The sequence below is a fragment of the Anser cygnoides genome, chromosome 4 (genome assembly GCF_040182565.1).
Source record: "Anser cygnoides isolate HZ-2024a breed goose chromosome 4, Taihu_goose_T2T_genome, whole genome shotgun sequence".
Lineage (NCBI taxonomy): Eukaryota > Metazoa > Chordata > Aves > Anseriformes > Anatidae > Anser > Anser cygnoides.
Window position 1 is genome coordinate 68,794,051 of NC_089876.1, and position 18,980 is coordinate 68,813,030.

An 18,980-nucleotide genomic window follows, 5' to 3' on the forward strand; every position below is an offset into this window, starting at 1 on the left:
CCCAATGCATCTAGTCCAGCAGTCAGAGCAGCAACTTCTTTGGCTTGTTATACCTAAATCCATCGAAATTTTCCTCCAGAAACCTCAGAGCTGGTCAGCTCCTTTTCAATATGTGGTTCCCTGTGGCACACGCAGACCTTTCCTCTTGCCAGCCACATTGGGTGGGGTTCAGTGGCTCAGCCTCTACTGCTATAGTGGATGGATTTATGGCCAAGGCAGAAACACCACATTTTCAGTCTCTTAACGGAGCTGCTCTTGTGTCCCTGTGTGCTTATTCTGTGTTCTCGGTACTCTACAGAGCACCGTAATAAAGCCCAGACCAGCCCAACAGGGCTGTACTCTGCACCAGCATAAAGTCATGCATGGGTTTATGTACGTGCACTCACACATCTCTTGCAACCTTCCAGTGTGCTACCTTTTTTTTCAGTAGCCGAAATAGAGAATACTTACAAAATTTTACAGTTGGCTGACTTCTAACTGCACCTCCTGGAGGTGATACAGATTTTCTGACATGCAAGAAATCGCAGACCAGTAGTTAAAATAGATTTGGATAACTCAAGATGGGCAGAGGATCTGACTTGAGCCAAGGGGCCAGCTGAGCAGCCAGAGCCAGGGTTTAGGCTGTGTACAGGCACACAAGGATATGTATAAAATAGTTAGAAAGAGCCAGTTTTACATGAAACGGCTTTAGAGGAATTAAGCCAAGATATGCTCCTCTCCTTGGCTTCTTTCTCTGCTTAAAGATGCACGACTAAGCCAGCCCCGGGCTCCTACTTGGAGCCTGTTGCATGGAGAATGCCTCTGGTGCAGCCAAAGTCACGAAGAACGGCTGGTTGGGGAAGATCTCCCTGACTCCATTTGGCTGCATTTATTCTTCCAGGGGCTCCTCTTTCCTTGGTACTAAATCTTACACATCTTCCCTATGCGGGGAGTAACAAGCACGTTTGTGCAGCAGAGGGCTGGAAGGCCTCCTCTGCCTTTGGAGACCTTTTGCGTTTTACTGCAGCCCACTGTGTTAATCTGTAGTCTGTCCCACTCTCCAGAGATTATCTTTCCCCTAAATAAGCATGAAGCAGCAGCAGGGTATTTTTGTTTAGAAGAGAAGGGGCACTTCAAACCCCTATTGTCCTATCTCTACACGATCATCTCATCTGAGTGAATTACCTGCAAATGCCTAGATTCAAACCGTTGCTAGCGGAGTACAAAAGCAGCCTGTTTCTCCAGCTCCTCTCTATTATTGCATTTATTTTAGCTTGGAGGCAAAATTGATTTCTTGTCCGATTTTGCACGCACACCATGACTGGCAGTGGCACGCTCCAGGGTTTGAAGCCTTTTATGCTGAGTTTCAGCCTGTTGTTGATTCCTGTGGTTGAGATATAAATACATCCCTAAATAAAAGGGGAAAAAAAAGAAGCGTACAAAAGAAATGCCAGAAGGCCTCACAAGCTAATGGATACTCCTATAATAAACCTGGTTTTGGGGTTTGTGTTGTCTTTAATGCAGCCATAATGCTAAAACACAGAACAAAACGAAGACAAAGTCGTGCGAGTTCAAGAAAATCTAGACTGGTTATTTGCTTTTTTTCCCTTGAGTTTGCAGCACTCCCACTTATTTCTAAACCTATTGTTAGCTTCCACTTTCTCTGTAGATTTGTTCCCCCTGTGCTGATGAGTGCAATTTGTGGTTGGTATTCCTCAGCTATTGATCAAGGTTCTGAGAGGGGTTAATGACACGAGGAAAACGGAGTGTTTGAGGATGTGAAAGGAGCTTAGGTCCAGAGAAGGGTTAGGTGGGAGGAAAGCGCTGGAGGTTTCTGTCCAACCATCACTCCAAACAGGGCAACCCTCGTAGCCAAGTCAGGTTGCATGGGTCCTCTTCCAGGCAACCCTTTCCAGGCACAGAGGTGACACATCACCTGCTACAGCCTTTGCTTTTCCCTCTGCAAAATGTCTCCGGGGTTGTAGGGGGGATCTTGCTGACATATGAGACACAAAAGCTGTGTTGCTCCAGTTGGCAATGAAACAAAATCTCCAGAAGTCACCTGTGGGCAGGCTGTCTTCCTCCCTTCTTGCAAATGCTGAGCATTACCTGGCAAAGGAAGCGTGCCTAGAAATGGGTCGCAGAGCTCTGGTTGCTCAGCTTGGGGTGCTGCTGGACAAGAAAGATCCTCAAGCCAGGAGATGGTTTAAAGTACTAAAGGAACTAATATGCACCCTGCTTCTACTAATATCTTAATGTCTTCAAATCCCAGCTTAAGGAACTACCTCTGAGCTTCTAGTCTACGGCCGGTCTCTGTCACTGATGGATAAGACTTTTCTTTGGTCTCTCCTTGCAGATCTGTAAAAGCCAAGAGTCCAAGGTGGCCGCTTCATACTGCAGCCCCGCGGTGCCAGTCCACTTCAACATACAGCAGGACTGTGGGCACTTTGTGGCCTCCGTCCCCTCCAGCATGCTGCTGGCCTCAGATGTGGAGAAGAGCGTGCCTGGGGATGGTCTCCGTCCCTCCCGCGCTGCCAGCGAGCACGACTGCGTGGTGGTCATCACGCGGGAGGTGCCAAGCCAGACCACTGCTGACTTCGTGAGGGACTCGGTGATGCTGCACCAAGCCAAGCCTGAGCTGTACGAACGTCGTGTTTGCTTCTTGCTCCTCCAGCTCTGCAACGGGCTGGAGCATCTCAAAGAGCATGGTATAATCCATCGTGACCTGTGCCTGGAGAACCTCCTGCTTGTCCCCTGCAAGCCCCCCATGAGCTGTGTGAAAGCCAAAGATGACAAGCACTTGCCCCGCCTGATCATCAGCAACTTTTTGAAAGCCAAACAGAAACCAGGATCTGGAGACTCCAAGCTGAAGAAGAGTCAGGCCAGGCTGGCCCCGGAGATTGTGTCAGCTTCTCAGTACAAGAAGTTCGATGAGTTTCAGACTGGCATCCTCATCTACGAGCTACTGCACCAGCCCAACCCCTTTGAGGAGAAGGTGCACCTCAAGGAGCAGGAGTACAGCCCCGAGGACCTCCCTGCTCTGCCCAGCCTGTCCATCTACTCCCGGGGGCTCCAGCAGCTGGCCCACCTGCTTCTGGAGGCAGATCCCATCAAGCGCGTGCGGATCACCGAGGCAAAGCGGATGCTGCAGTGTCTGCTGTGGGGTCCCCGGAGGGAGCTCACTGAGCAGCCCCTCAGCCACGAGGAAGCCCTCTGCCAAGTGCTTCAGAACTGGGTGGACATGAAGCGCGCCCTGCTGATGATGAAGTTTGCCGAGAGAGCCGTGGACACGGAGCGGAGCGTTGAACTGGAGGACTGGCTGTGCTGCCAGTACTTAGCGTCTGCCGAGCCTGCCTCCCTCTCGCACACGTTGAAACTGCTGCAGCTGCTCTGATGCTGGACGTGTCTCAGGGGCAGCTGTGAAAGGTGCGCAGCCCCGTTATACGGGAGAGGCTGGGAGCTCAGCTGGGAGCGTGTGTTCCTCTCCTGTCGCGTGCTCCGATCCGTGTAAGACGTTTAGTACCTTGAGGACAGTTAAACTGCGAGCAGGCAAAACTGGGAACCTAACCCTCTTTAGGGGGATTTTTTTTTTTGTTTTGGTATGGTAAGTCTGTGGACTAATAAATTCCTGCCCGCGTGTGTGCATGTTTCTAATGAACACGGTGCAGTTGAGTTGATTTCTGAGCCTATGGGACAGTCCTTTGATCTCCACCCCCTAAAGCCTCACAGCCTCATTGCCTGGAAACACCACTGATTGCCAGAGTGGGCAGCAAGGAGGAACAGCTGGCTTATTCTCCCGAGGAGTAAAAACAATTCATTCAATGCTCCTTTGCATGGGAGAGCCAGGAGCTGCTTTCAAATTCATTTCTGTTTTGACATCCATTTTTTTTTTTTTTTTTTTGCTTTAAAAACAAAAATCGCTGCTTGTTTCTGTATTTTCTGCTGTGGCAACTAAGTATCACCTGCCTGTTGCCTTCTCTGGATGTTAGTACAGCATTGCCTTCCTGTCTAGCATTGCTGCCTTTGTGAAGGGGTGAGAGAGCCAGGATGGGGCTGTTCACAAAGAAGATGCTGCATGCTGGGAATTACCCCTTGTAAAGTTAATGAAATGGAAAATCCCCAATTCACCTCCGAGGCCCCGAGGAAGAAAGTCGGGGCCAGGCTGCTATGCTTTCCCCATCCACCCAGCTTATTCCCTTCACCTGGTAACTCACCTGTCCCTTGTGCATACCATGTATTTAACTCCTTTATCAAAAGATGAGCGGGCCTGTGGGAGGCTGGTGCTGCTAGCCTCTGGTCTGGGAGGGTTATTGCTGCTGGTGCCTTGTGCTGATGCATTAGAAATGCAGAGGGAGAGCTGTTTGCATTGTGAACATGTTCTTTCAAAAGATGTAGCACAAGGGAAGAGGGAGAAGCTGGCCTAGCTCCCTCCGTCCCCTTTCTCTCTATTGAGACATGCAACAAGCAGCCACCTGGCTTGGTGGGGAGGCCGTGTTGCTGCTGACTTTTCAGGCAGGTTGTGGGCTGCCTTTATGCTCTTCCATCTCAATACGAGGCAGAGATGAGCTGCCCTGCTGCTGGGACCGGTTGTGCAGCACTTGCAGGGGTCGATTTGGGGCTCATGGAGGGAACCTGGCATCAGCTTTGCTGAGGAAGGACATCACCATCTGAGCTACCCCCATCCCAGCTGAAAATGGGGAGAAGTTCATGAGGACTCTCCAACCTTTATTCACCTCCAGCTCCAGCCTGCTCTCTTGTGGGAATTTTAATTCCCCATGATTTTTGACACTTTGTATGCTTTCTGTGAATCTTTTCCAGGCTTCTCACCTGGATTTTTAATCTGTTTGGCTGCAGTTGCTGCTGAGGGGAGGGAATGGTTTCTTGGCTGGGCACCCATTTGCAATGAATTTCCCCTAGTCCCCTTAGGGAGGAAGCTGTGCACGTCCCTGCCTGCTGAAAGAATGTGGAATGGCTCCAACCGCTACTGTCAGGGATTTTTTTGTACGCAGGCTTTCTTGTGCCCTGTCTCTTGCATACATTTCCCTCCAACACAGGCAGCAGGAACCTTCTGGCTTGGGAACCACTGTCCTGTGGACCATCCTACGTTCTTTGCTGGGAAGTCTGGCCACAGCCTGCTGCATGTGGTCTCACGTTGGCCAGGGGAGTGACTGAACAGCTGGAGAACCTGTCTGAAGGAGCCCAGCACGTTTTGCATAGATAAGATGAAGAGGTGACTCAGTTTTTAAGCATAGATGTAGGGAACAAGTTGGAGGCAGCTCTGCAGGACTAACACTGAAGGAGACAGGGCCTGACCATGACGAATCCAATCGTAATGCCCGCTGTACTGGCAACTGGAAAATAATAATGGGGGCAACTGGATTGAGACTGGTTCAGGTGTTGGTGGTCCTGGTACCTTGCAGCAGTATCCCCCACAGATTAGGGACCAACTATAGTCTTGTAGTGTTTTCAGCTATATTATATTGAGATTGGGTGGGTGGCTTCATGCTTTCATGTAAACAAAAGCTCCTAGCTCCATGGTTTCCTGGTATCTACCCCTCTGGTATCTCATGCCTAAAGAGTCCCAGGCTTTTGGGTCTTAGGTCAGTGCTTGGACTCAAGAAGAGCATTGTGCAGCTGTTGTGGGGAAAGCAACCCTGAAGCCCTAGCTGAATGTCACAGCCAAGTCTGAGGGCTTTGCTGGCTTATTTCCCCCCCCTCTGCCCGTGCTGTCCTCAGCATGCCCCGGGCAGTAGACCCCAACTCTACCTAGACATACTTGCCATAGACATACTATGTCTATGTCTATGTCTACCTAGACATACTTGCCTAGACATACTCAGGGGGACTGCAGAAGACATCCAGCTGGGGACAAAACTTGGGGTTCATGTGCCATGGGAAGAGTGTCAAGGGGCGATTGCTGGAGAAGCACTGCAAACTCATGCCTCTCACTTGTACTGCTGGTTGGGGAAAGTTTTTCTTGGCTTGTGACAGACTGCCAGCCCCTTTTCCTGCGTCCAGGCTCCCGGTGGTCCCTGAGCACAAGAAAGCTGGCAAGATACGGCTCCCTGCATGTACCTGCTAGCCCCATGGAAGACAGGTTCCAAGGAGCTGGACACAGGTGCTGACCAATACATATCTGCAGCACTGATGAGTTTGGCGGGGAGGTTGCATGCTTTCCACATGAGATGAGGCTGAGACTCGAAGCCTCAAGACAAATGCGGGGCAAGCAGTGCTGCTGGGAGCTCTTTTGTCTAGGTCGGTGACATCGACACCTTGCTTCAGTACATCCCTCAAAGCTGGGGATATCCCAGGACAACCTCGGGTCTCTGGAGATCACTTGACCAATAGTTACTATCACTCTGTATGCTCATATGTACAGGGACATCCCCAGCCATCCACTCAAGGTAGCACAGGACAGGCTCAGTTCTGCTTTGGCTTCTTGGAAAGCAGCAGCAGCACAACACCGTAAGAGAGGGGAAGGATACTTTTGTAAGAAGTCCAGAGCAGGCAGAGCGCGGAGAAGCTCTCAGACTCCACAGCATCCAGGATGTAGGCGACAATGAGCTGCGTGAAGATCCAGGTCGTGCCACGGTAGAGGAGCTTTGCAACACGGGAGGCGGCCCAGGCGCTGAGGAAGGGATGGATGCGGTAGTCGGCCTCCACCATGATGGCCCAGCACAGGAAACCAAAGACGTGCCCGGGCCGGAGGCCGTGCCACCAGGCGGAGAAGGCGAAAGTGGCGAGGAGCGGCTGGGCTGGGCAGCGCTGGAAGACCAGCCTCCGCAGCCAGCGGGACGTGCTCTTGTTCCAGGTTCGGGCAAAGACAGCCAGGCGGTGTGTGGTCTCCAGCACCCACAGGTCACGGCCTGAAAGGTCTCCCTGCCCCACCACCAGCCCAAAGCCTGCCATCTCGAGAAGGGCCTCATCCAGTACCCACTGTGTGTAGTAGGCCAGCCTGAAGAGCAGGGCCCGCATCCACGCATGGCACAGGCTGGCCAGGACGGAGCAGCCCTGTGCACGGGGCAGCCAGCCCTCCAGCCCCACACGCAGCGCCTGCAGTGCCAGCGCCCCAAGGCACCTCCGGCCAGCAGCCTCCACTGGCAGGGGGACAGCCCCCAAGGACTCGGCTTGGACCTGAAACCTGCTGAAGGGGTACAGGGGGCCTCCGAGGAGGGCTGGGAAAAAGAGCAGGTAGCTGCAGAGAGGCAAGGCTTGCTGCAAAAGCCCCTGGCCTGTCTGGGGCAGAACGGTCCCTTCGTGGATGTCCAGGGCCAGAGATGTCACTTTCTGGGTGAGCAGCATAATGGCGGAGAGGGCAACAGCTGGCCTGAAAGGAGAAAGCACCGGGGAGCCGCTGAGGGTGCCTTGAAAGGAGCGCATGGGCACACATGCTGTCCCTCCCACCTCCCCGCTGCCATGCTCACAGTGCCATCCATCAGCAGGGATGCAGCTGGGGGCCAAGGAGAGACCAACCTCCACCCGTCCAAAATGGCTGGGAAGGTGGAGAGGGAGGGAGGCAGGGCTGGAAGGTTACCTGGCATCCTCTGACTCCAGCGCCGAGCTGCCCAGGCCCAGGTGGCAGAGCGTCTGCCAGCACATCTGGAGGCCAAAGACCCAGGTGTGGACGTGAGCTGGGCTGACGGAGAGGAGGACGAGCACAGAGCCAGCAGCGGGGATAAGAAGTAACACGGCATAGCTGCCCATGGCTGTGACTGCAAGGAGACATCCTCCAGCGAGGAGGAATGTGTACCTAGAAGAGACCAGATGCCCTTTGACTGGCTTTTGGGGAAAATGGCGACTGAGGCTCTAGCCCTGGTGGTGGTGGTAGAGTGTAGTCTGAGGCAAGCAGCCTCCACAGTGCCCTGCAGTCTGCCTCTCGTGGCAGACGCTTGGTCTCTTGTGGGGCTGAGGGGTCACTAGCACCCCACCATAGCTGCAAGGCAGGGACGGGGGGACTAGGCTGCGTATCACAGCCCCTGCCTGGCCCCTGTGTTAGTCACATCAGAGACAGTCCCCGTTCCCTCCCTGCTCCCTTTGCCCATGCACTCATCCCAGTACACCCCTAAAACCACCTCTTTCAACAGGAGAGTCTGGCCTGGCTGTTTTAGCCTTAACCACCCTGAACTGGCCCCCCTGCACAAAGAGGGGAGCGGGACAGCTCACGTGCATACCCGCATCAGCAGGGAATCGCTACCTTGCGTCCCACTGCACTTCTGGCTAGGAGAGACCCAGAAAGCACCCACGGACACAACCTGCCCTTGTCGCAGCAGCAGAGGTGGCAACCACATACCGAGCGGTCAGAGAGAGTTGCCCCGAAGCGCAGAGCTGGTGGAAGAGAGCAGCGAAGGGGAAAGCTGCCAGCTGGTACCAGGCTGCAGGGAGAAGGATGAGCAGGTCCGCCCAGCGCATTGAGCACCGTGCTTCTTTGGCTGCCTCTGACACCTGGAAAATGGACTGAGCCAAGGGCTCCTCTGTCTCTGCTTTATATCTGGCAGGAGCACGTCACAAACAGCAAAAAAACAGAGCAGAGCCAAGGAAACAGAGATATCTGCAGGAAGAGGTGCGTGTTTTTTGCATTCGTCAGTGCTGGCTCCTTGAAGCACCTCTCTCCCAAGGTCTGTGAGCAGGTGGAAAAAGTTAGGGGTTGGTTATTTGCTCTGCCAGATACCCGTGCCATTACCACGTGCTTTGCAGGCAGTGAGAGTGAGCGCCGAGATGAGAGCCTCTTTGAGCTGCCAAATGTGTCATGCTGGGATGCACTTCAGAGAAAAATCCCCAGGTACAGAAGAGGCTTGGCCTCATCTCAGCTCAGTCCTTCATGGAAAGCTGTGGCTCTTTCCCATCTCTGGCCTTGCTTGTCGTGGGGTGGTGGTGGGGATCTCCTGCTGTTTAAATTCCTGGTGACAGAGAGAAGATGGACTCTGTCACCTCTGCAAAAAGCCAGGGGAGGGTGAGCCCATCAACCCCAGCACTCAGCCTGAGCCACAGGGCCTTTTCACTTACCAGACATAAAGAAATAGTTTTATTCTTCCTGAACATTTTTTCTTTGAGAAGATAAAAAATGGAATCACAGACATACTTGAGATCGCAGAAATCAGCTGTCGCTGTTAAACTGCACATTGGTTCAGAAATGCGTCATGTGGGAAAGCAAAATTTCCTCTTTTTGTCAGACTTGAAAGGTGATTTGAAGACTGAGCTCTAGGGTGAGCTGAAGGCAGTTGCTATTGCTCTCAAAATGCTACTAGTGGTATTTCATAGCTAAACAGACCAAAAAAAAAAAAAAAAGCCCACAAAAACAAAGTCAGTCAGTCTACAGGACTTCGTTTTTTCATTTTTCTCTGTGAGATACAGGTAAGAAAAGCTAGGTGAATTCAAATGGAAAGCTCACGCTTGTTTTTGTTTATTTGTTTTTGGTTTTTGTTTTATCCCATTGATATCTGCTTTATTTTAGGCACATGAACAGCGTGATTGTGAAGAGAAATGCCATGGAATTTTCCTCTGTATGAAAAAAAATTTACTTATTAGAGGGGCAGGAGTAAGGTTTTTCCCTTCCTTGGACGAATGATTAAAAATATTTAGATTTGCCTGTTTTTCAGTGAAAAAGAGCAAAATTTGTGCTTAATATTACAGAAAAATCTGTTCTCATCCAAAAAAAAAAAAGAAAAAAGAAAGAAAGAAATTTTAATTTTAAAACTTTTACGAATGTTTCTACTCTTCACTGAGCATTTCAAGTCACCATGATGTTGGCAAGCCTACCGTATTGTTTGGAATGGTTATAAGAAGGCAGGGAACAAAACCCCATGGAAAAAAATGATTCAGAGTGAATACTGCAGGAGAACTGGCTCTTCATTTTGCTGTGTTTGTAAGGTATATTTTAAGAGGAAGACATTAAACATTTGCAGTTCATATGTGATAGCACTGGAGAGAAGCTTTTTCCATGTAACTTCTGGCATGCATGGCATGCAGCAGAAGCCTGGTTTCACAGGACTCATCCTGCCAAATCCATGGAGCCCAGCACTAACTTTGCTGAGTAAATATTTTTCAAGGCCTTTGCAGTGCCTATTTAAGCAGTTCACTGCTATGGTTCTGAAAAAATGTCATTGCTTTTCAAGCAGCAGAAATGAATTTCCACAGTAGCATTGGAAATGTGATGCACAGCTCATGCTGCTTATTTTATAATGTTAGCTGCTGGGCTGTGGAAGTGTGATCTTAAAGTGAGTGTATGAGCCAGAGAGAAACCTGTGAGAGAGCTTTATTTGCTTCATTTGTATGTACTACACAAGCAACAACCCTGTTCCTGTCTGAGGAATTAATTCTTTGACAGCAAGTGAGGAAGAAGTGGGATGAGCAGTGTCAGAGCAAACTGTGGTCATGAAATCTGAGCAGATATGACTCAGACACTAGTCTTGGGCTACTATTCTGAAAGTTTTTAAGTTTTAAGCTGCTTTAAAGTTTTAAAGCTGTTTTAAAGTTTTAAGCTGCTTTCTTAGTGGAATATAGTGCTGCTTCAGGAACAGTTTTGGTGGCCTGTTGTAATGCAGCATATACTGATCTTATACATATGTAAGATATATATGTGATACACATATTAATTTGCAGGACATGCAGCAAAGTGAAAGATAAGAATCAAAAGCAAAATATATATATATATATTTTTAAAGAAAAAAGTCAGACCAGTGGGTTTAGTCTTTATCCTAGAGAAAAGCACATAAATAGGAAGGAAGGCTATTAAAAAAAAATAAGGTTTAGGAAGCTTGGACTGAGCTCCTGTCTCAGTCTTTCTCTATGACCTTGGGCAACCTGGACTTTCCCACCACAAAACAAGATGATAGTTTCTGTCTCCCTTTGGTGTTAAAAGGCAGAATCAACTAAAAACCTTGGGACTTCACATTTGGCTGTGATAAGCAGAACATGAAAGTGCCTAAATAAGAAGGGAATTAAAAAATAAATGCAAGGGTTTATTAAAACACAAAAATGCAAAACCTCTTCCTTTGTTGGCAGGGACTGGTCCCTTACTGGCTTTTTGCTACTTGTTGCCTTTACAGATTTGCTGTCTGCTGCCTGTAAATGGCCCGTGGTTGCTTGTGGTAAAGACATTTTTGTCTTCCTGGAAAAAAGGCTGAACCCCAGAAGGTTAAGGATAGTGACAAAGTCTCTTATTGTAGCCATGACCCCAGTCAGAGAGGTCTGAGAAATCTCTCTGCCCCATGGTGATGTAGCTTTGAGCTAGGTTCTTCTGGCTGGTGACTCCTGTTGCCTGACTCTAGGTGTACAGGGACATCTGGTCAATAGGGACTTCAGTCTGAAGTTAGGGAAATTAGACAAGATTCAATAGTCTAGTCTGAGCCTGGGTAAAACCCATCTTTTTGAATGCCTACACCACTGAACAAATAGCCTGGCCCTCATACTCAGCTCGATGTGACTGTTAATGAAGTGGGTGTTAATGAAATGGGTTTATCCAGAGTCCCAGCTGCTAAGGAAGGGTTTGGTGATGGTTGTCTTCTGCATCAAAGTAGGCTGAGACACACTGTGAATATGTTGTTTCCGGACTGTACTGTATAAATGGACTTTCTGAAATAGTGATTAATTTTTTGCCTTGAAAACTTTTTCCTTCAGGTCTACTGTGTTGTTTGGTGTGCTTGAATGCAGAAGAGAAAACAACAATAACAACAACAACAAAAAAACAACAACAGCTGCTCGTGAAAGGGAGACACAAGGTGGAGGCGATGACTCTAGGGATATTTCCTGCAAGGAGAGGGACCTTGAGGGTCTTCGTGAAACAGTGGTTCAGGACTGCAATGGAAGGAAGACCATCTCTGAAAAACCTGGTTCCCAGCCTTGGTTGTGGAAGAGGAACCGGGCAAGTGGAAGGACGTTTCATAGAGCAGCACTACTGAGATCCCCACTGGGGTGTTCAGTCTTTGCAGCAGGGTATTGTCTGTCAGGTTTACAGTATGCATCATATTTATACTATGCAGTATGCTTGCATGCTTAGCAGTTTCGTTAGATTTGCACTGTGGCATAGCCTTTTGACCATTTCTTGGTGTGAAAGCTTTCCAAGTTAAACAGATACTCTGTCCCCTGTTTCACAACAAAATGTAGACTTGAGGAACTAAGGTCTGGAAAGCAAATGACTATTATACTCTGCAACAAAAGCGACCTCGATGAGGTACACTGCAGAATTCAGGTTCTGTTAGTCCAGTTCCTTGCTGCACATTTTGTGTGAGTGCTGCTGTTTCCACCTGACACCACTGGGTACACAAGCAATGCTATGTGGACTGCTGGAGAGGCCTATCTCTCTCTCTCTTTTTTTTTTTTTCTTGTTAGAATGAGTGGTTCCAAGCAAAATTTTGCTTATGCATGCGTCAATATATACTAATGGATGCTCTGTACTCATTTTCATTGACATCTGCAGGAGGTGTTACCAAAACAAAACTACAACAACAACCAAACCAAACCCCCTTGATACTGCTTTTTTTTTCAGACAGAGTAGCTCATGGAACAGTACAGGCATGCGATCTGCTTGCTACATGCACACAGAAACTTTAGCAAGACTGTAAGTATATTTAGTTTAGTTGCAAACTAACCACAACCCACAGCTTCAGAGTCATTGTGTCAGGTTCTAAATAAGTCTGACAGCTAGTGTAAGATCTTTCTCTCTGCTCCTGTTCAGTATAGGGATGGCTTCAGTGCTTTTGTTTTCTGGGAATGTGATAAGCACAGTGGTGCCTTCTATAAATAAGTCATTCTTGCTGCTGATGTTGAGCAGGGTAGTGTATAACTAACCTTGCTGTGGTTCCAGATGTCTGCAAGGTATTTCAAAGAAACCAGTGAAAAATAATACTAAAAATATGCAGTATCTATAAATCAGTAAGCTGCTAAAATATCTTTCATATTACTTTTAGATCAACAAGATTTTGCTAGAGAGAGGGAAGAAAGAAGGTCGTCACGTAATTATGCAGTCATTTAGTCTTTGCCAGTAAACTGGAAGAATGTGCAGGTTCATCTGTGATGCGTTAGGCAAAATGTTGCCTCAAATCTGTTTTCTCCCAGAGTTCAGGTCTTCTGTGTTCGACGGTAAGTCCTGCAATATTTTCATGCACTTTAATTCCGCAACACACGTCTTGTAGTTTCCTCTCTGAGCCTCCTCTCACCTTGTTGTGTGCTCTGTTCAGCAGTACTTCTGTAACTCTTCTTGAACACGTGCAGGCATTTATTCTGAGGTCTGAGGGGTGCACTGGCAGTACCTACCCATGTGGAACCCCTTTTCAGTCAAGATTTAAACCCTCACACGGTTTATTCAGCTTCTGATGGACTAAAAGGTACACGTGCTGTTTTGTCTAAGTGCCAGAGGACGTGCCTGGGGACGTTTCCTGAAGAAGCAGTTCAAGTTCTGAGCAGTACTGAGTGTTTGGTGGAGCAGTGCTGCCCTCAAGCGGCATTTTTTTGGCCCATTTTCGGTGTCTGCACTTTCGAACTGCTGTGCATACGCTCTGAGAAAGGCTCGTGCAGTCACAGTAATTTTTCTACCCTTCGTGAAGTGAAAGTCCAGTTGGGACAGGTGGATTTATCTGAAATGATTGAGAAAGACCTGCCTGATGAACCCTGAGTAAATGCTGTCGCTGGCCTGTGGCTGAAGTTTGGTGTCCTCCAGTGCAAAGCAAATAGCAGGTCCTCCTTCCGTGTAGCTGTCAGTCACGTTCATGTTGTCACGACTTTTGGACCTCGACCAGATGCTAGTTCAAAGTCTATGCATAGTGGTGCTGCTAATACTGGCTTTGCAAGGCTTTTCATTTCTTTCTCCCGGTGGGGATAGTAAAAATGTGTTTTTGTGCGAATTAAATTTGAGAGTAGCCAGCGGGAAGCATTTAAAAGGCTGCCTCAATGCTCTTATACACTGTTTTAATGTACAGCTGTGACTGCAAACATTTCAGCAGCTTTAAATCCCTGAGTGACTTCTGAAGCACAGACAGCCCTGTACCTTTATAAAGCCTGTTGGCTCAGCGGCTACAGTCTGCTTACTTCCCACTTTTGCAAATGTTTTGCAGTTCTGTAGCGTGTACTTCCCAGAATGCTAGTACAGTGTCTCTGTGCTTTGCTGGGGTATTCAGTGGATGTGTTAGGCTGAACATGTTCCTCAATACACTTTTGACAAACAAAATAGCATCTAGTAGAGGTGGCTCGGAGGCCCATTCTGGCCGTGAATGCAAAATCAATACATAAAGCCAGCACAGTACACAGAGAAAACTGAGCTGAAATTACATGAGACTGGGCTATTTGTAGCTGCAAATCTGGGGTTACAGAGCATCTGGTGCTTCATAGGGCTCACACAAAGTCTCTTCTCCTCAGTTCCTTTTTATTAAGTCAGGCCTCTTATTGGCAAAGGGAAAAACAACCAACTCTGTCTTTAAACCTTCCAAAGACCTGTAGCATCAGCTCTCCTAGAATATCAGTAAGGAAAGGCAATAGTGAATTTCCTTGAGGTATGTTTTTGATTTTTTTTTTCTCAGTGAGACATCAAGGGAGCTCATGATTTGTTTCCCCTTGAAGCAATAACTGATGGATAAACCTGCACAGTCCTGTAGTGTGGAAGACAAACAGGAGAAAAAGCAGGCCTTGTTAAACATTTCCTTATCCATCCCTGATTTTCCTTCTGTCTGTCTTCCATATTACAGGATTCACTGACTCTGCTTAATCTTTAGAAATAGCTCTTCCAGACAGACAAGTGCTTCTCCGTTTCAAGTTCGTAACAGTGACTGTGGCTTCTCTGTAGCTGCAGGGCAAGCGGGTCTCTGGCCATGGTCATTAGACACATAATTTTTCACATGCTAGGTATTGGGTCGCTTTGACCTGAACAATAAATTTTCTTTCATCACCATGTCCCACCATCCAGCTTGCTAATGGACTGCTCCCAACAGGAGAGTTGATGTGATCTGTCCAGTTATTTCTCCAGGCATGGGAGCTGGTATTCCTCGAAGAGGAAAGTTTGTAGCTCCAAGTTGCCACTACAAGTTGTCTGTTGCATCAGTTTAAGCACTTTACTACTGGAAATTCAAGGGAAGCTATCGCTGACCGGCGAAGAGATACAAAAAGGAATGCTGGCAGTAAACACTGAGAGAAGTAGGTCATACTCTGAACAACATATTTGCATTCTTCCAAAGAGGAATTGGGTTTACAAAAAAGAAAAAAAGAAAGAAAAAAAAATAAAAGCCCACGGTCTCAGGACCGCAGAGGAGTGCCCCATTAAGTAAGAGCACTGGCCACACAGGCAGCCCACTTCCAGTGCCTCTCCCAGCAAATCCAGTGAGACCTGGAAGGGACACAATGTATGTCCCAGCCTCTCTCTCTTCTCCCAGATGGTTCTGAGGTTCAAGTGCTGATCTCTCTCAAAGCTCATTTAAGACTCCACCACCTGTTGTTTTATCTACTCAGGTTCCCTACTCCCAGTCCCAGAGCAGCATTAGTAGTCTCCCACCACACTTTCTTGAGTAAAACTGTTAGAGCCAGTGGATTTATTTGGAGACTCCTTGCAGGGAGGGTCCTGGGTGGCTCTGGTACTTGTGTCCCCCTCTTTCGTGCTGCCCTTCCCAATGCTGATGTCTTTGGATGGGTGGTTGCAGCTATCTTTAATCAGCCCCATTAATCAGTTAGTTGGTAACCCCATAAAGCAGGGGCTTGCCATGATGGTGGACTCACCCTGTGCTCCAGAGGCCAGGCACCAGCAATTTTGCTTTAAGTCAGAGCTTGTAAAGGTAGAGTGACCCTCTGTCACTCTCCCTTCTCTACTCCAGCTATGGAGGCAAACTGTTGCAGCCTGCCCTGAAGCCCATGGAGATGGCACTGGGACAAGAGGAATCAGGAGGGAAGGATAGCCAGCTCCACCCTAGCCAAGCAAGCCTGTGGACAGAAGAGATGCTGGAGGTGCCTGTTTTCCAGGATAACTTCATCCAACTTCTCCACCAAGCCAGGGAAAAAGGAACCAAGGTGGCCATGGGTAGCAGGAGCAGGAGGCCTGTCTGCCCCCAGCTCTAGGTGCCCGACTCACCAAGTCCTCTTCTGATATTCATGGCACAGGCTCCAGCTGAAACTAGGGCTTGAAACCAGGACTAGGCCCATGGAGGAAGCTCTACCAAAAGAGATACAACTCCAAAGGGACTGCAGCCCATGGGTGACCCGTGTCAGAACACATATTTACTCAAAGGATCTGCTGCCCTTGGAGGAAGCAATGTCAGAACAGGTATGAACACAAAGGGATTACGGGCCATGTACAACCTACACCAGAACAGAAATTGCCCCAAAGAGACTGCAGGACACAGAGAAAGCTGTGTTAGAGCAGAGAAGCAGGAATAAGCAAAGAGAATCAAAAAAATAAACCCTTATGCCCTAATTCCAGCCTTCTGAATTGCCCGCCATCCCTCAGAAAGAAGGGAGGGAGTGTAACACACAGCAAAAAACAAGGAAGTAGAGAGCAGCAAGAAGGGAGGAGTGGTGTTGGCCTGAAGTTGAGCATTGGGAAGACATTGCCGTAAGTGCTAGTGTAATTGTTTGGTATCTTCTTTGTTTCTCAATACCCAAACCAGTAATTAAAAGCTTATGGAAATAAATCATTAAATTAAGTGAAATTTCCACAGATCGAGTCTTGCAGCTCTTGAGCTCAGCCACATCACTTGCACGAAGTGCAGGATAGGAGCCAGCCCCGTGCCCTTCCTTATGCCAGAGATGGCAGAAGAGGTGGTTTATTTTCAAGGCAGAATATAATCAGGAACTCTTTTCTCTCAGTGTTGAGACCGAGACCCAATAGAACCAGATCCTTTTGTACCTTCTAAGGTTTCAGGATATTTAGAACAGAGGCTGATCCCATTGGAGACTATACTCTGTTCTGGTTCCCCTCAAACTGACCACAGAGTTCTTGAGACAAAAGGTATGCAGCGCTGGGGACCATGCACAGTAGTGAGTGGTGGGGAATAAAGGTCTAGGGCTGCCTGCTGTTCCCTTCCAGCCCCTTTCATGGGAAGTTGTGAAGCACCTGGTAGGGGGCAGAGAATATGGTGGGCAGTCTGTGGGGCACAGTAGAGGTCAGAGACACCTAGAGGGTGCATCCAGGAGGCTGGGAGAATACAAGGGTTTATGGGGGCACCTAGGGTGTCCATGACCACTCCGGATGGGATCAGAGGTACCCAAAGGGTATCCACAGGGGAGTAGGGTCCCAGGGTCCCCCCACAAGCTGATGCTGGAGCCCAGGCCTGTGACACCTCCTTTATTGTATGTCCTAGAACAGCCCCTGGCAGAAGCAAGGGGGGATCCACCTCTCCACACATTTGCCCCCACATTAAGCCTCATCAGGGGACGCATGGGTGCCAGCGAGGTGCACAGGCCACCCATCAAGGCAGGCAACACGCACATGGTGCTGGAGCTGCCGGGCCCGGTAGTTGCAAGGGGGCCGGGTGTCCCCACCCCGCAGGCGGCAGGCTGTGATGCCCATGGGTGATGAGGTGCTATGGATCCCCATAGCATCAGCAGGGTTCCTGCAGGTGGCTACCAGGTCCTCAGCCGGTGCATGCACGAAGGTGTTGGAGGGCTTGCAAGGCCGCCCTGAGGCCGTCACTTGCCGTCGTGCCAGCATGACCTGGCAGTAGCGGTGCCCCATGAGCCCGAGTGTCCGGGGATGGTCCACATGCTGCCGCAGGAACTTCTCATAGCGGGTCTCACCCACCGCCCCTGCCACTGTTGCCAGCACCAGAACCACGCATAGAGTCCAGCTCGCCATGAGTACCTGTGGTAAGTAGGGTCAGGGCCATCGGGACTGCAGGAGCCCTGAATGAAAAACCCACCCTGGACACCCGAGTCCCTTGCAGATTCCACTCCCAGACACCCTGGTCCCTTATAGATCCCCTCCAAATGCATGAGGAAGCCCCCCTGTGACTCCTGGGTCCACTACAGAAGTCCACTGGACACATGGGTCATCTGTTGATCCCATCCAGATTCCTGGGTCTCTTACGGAACACCCCACCAGCACTACGTCCCCTACAGTCCTGCACCCCGCAAGTGTCTGGGTCTCCTATGCAACACCCCCCTGGACATATGGATCCCCTATCATTTCCCCCCGTGCTCGAACACCTGGATCCCCACCATACTCCTGCTCTCCCACTAGATGCTTGGGTTCCTTGTGGTTCCCTCCCGCAGAAACTTTGGTCCCATATGTATCCCTCACCCTCACCTGTGTGAGTGTCTCAGTTTTCCTTCGGGCGTCAGGGTCTCCTGGTCCCTCCCACTCCCCCATGCCTCTTTTATACTTGCCCAAGCTAGGCCCAAAAGGCAAGGGGCCAGGAGGAGGGACAGGGCAAAGAGCAAGGTCCAATGTGCGGGGGGGAACCTGGCACCTAGGAGGCCCCACTCCCCTCACATCCCTCCACCCCTCAAGGTCATTAGGGAATCATTAATGGACCACATGACTGTCTGCATACATCCCCTCAGGTGCCTCCTGCCCACTTCACCACAGGCAACGTATTTTCGCCTGAGGCCACATGTACCATAAGGGGCAGGTCCTCGTGGTGGAGGGGGCAAGATGCACGTGAAAAAGTACTATGAAGAACAGGATTGAACAGGAAGACGTGGTTCCTGTGGGGAACCATGACAAGACATTGGGTTTAAGTGGCAAAATTTTGGTAGCAAGTGGGGCTGCATGGCTGGCCTCTGTGAGAGGAGACCAGAAGCTGCCACGTTAGATAAGAGCCAGCAGTAGTCAGCTTGAAAAGGGACCTGCCACTGGCCAAAACCTTGCCACATAAACACATGGGAAGATCCCTGGGTTGACCTGAAAGGAAATCAGAGGTCCCTGGGCACGCAGGAAGGCAATTAGATTCACCTGCTTTGAACTGAAAGGCACTTGGATACTATTGCTGAACATGAAAAGAGACTTGCAGGCCCCCTGTAGAACAGAGGGGTGCTTGGAGGCATCTCAGCTGAGCCAAATGGCAATCAGACGTCCCTGGGTCAAGCTG

The 18,980-nt window shown here is 49.3% G+C and overlaps 3 protein-coding genes across 6 annotated transcripts in view; 1 reads left to right on the forward strand and 2 right to left on the reverse strand.

Moving 5' to 3' along the window:
* PRAG1 (PEAK1 related, kinase-activating pseudokinase 1) overlaps positions 1–13,341 on the forward strand; it is a 31,592-nt gene extending 18,251 nt beyond the window's left edge. For 3 of the 4 annotated variants that reach the window (XM_066996349.1, XM_048052144.2, XM_066996350.1), the window contains one exon: positions 2,336–3,637. In XM_066996349.1, the coding sequence (XP_066852450.1) occupies positions 2,336–3,373 (1,038 nt within the window). In that variant the 3' untranslated portion in view covers positions 3,374–3,637. Of the gene's footprint in view, positions 1–2,335; positions 3,638–11,595 lie in introns of those variants that run through there. The other variant, XR_010831265.1, reaches the window with a different exon arrangement.
* MBOAT4 (membrane bound O-acyltransferase domain containing 4) lies at positions 6,379–8,388 on the reverse strand. The gene is given in 3 exon segments (XM_013196938.3): positions 6,379–7,306; positions 7,514–7,729; positions 8,270–8,388. Coding segments are annotated over 3 exon segments (1,263 nt in total).
* A 3,860-nt stretch (positions 13,342–17,201) lies between the features above and the next one.
* LOC106046083 (ribonuclease CL2) lies at positions 17,202–18,365 on the reverse strand. The gene is made up of 2 exons (XM_013196915.3): positions 18,197–18,365; positions 17,202–17,752 (listed from the first exon to the last, which is right to left on the reverse strand). The coding sequence occupies exons 1-2, from the start codon at positions 18,257–18,259 to the stop codon at positions 17,309–17,311; spliced, it is 507 nt and encodes a 168-aa protein (XP_013052369.1). The 5' UTR covers positions 18,260–18,365; the 3' UTR covers positions 17,202–17,308.
* Positions 18,366–18,980: the final 615 nt, after the last annotated feature.

Bases quoted from the DNA above. Each gene is read 5' to 3' on its own strand.
- LOC106046083 (XM_013196915.3), bottom strand. From the start codon at position 18,259: ATGGGGGAGTGGGAGGGACCAGGAGACCCTGACGCCCGAAGGAAAACT. The intron at 17,753-18,196 runs GTGAGGGTGAGG...TACTTACCACAG, and splicing joins AAACTGAGACACTCACACAG to GTACTCATGGCGAGCTGGAC.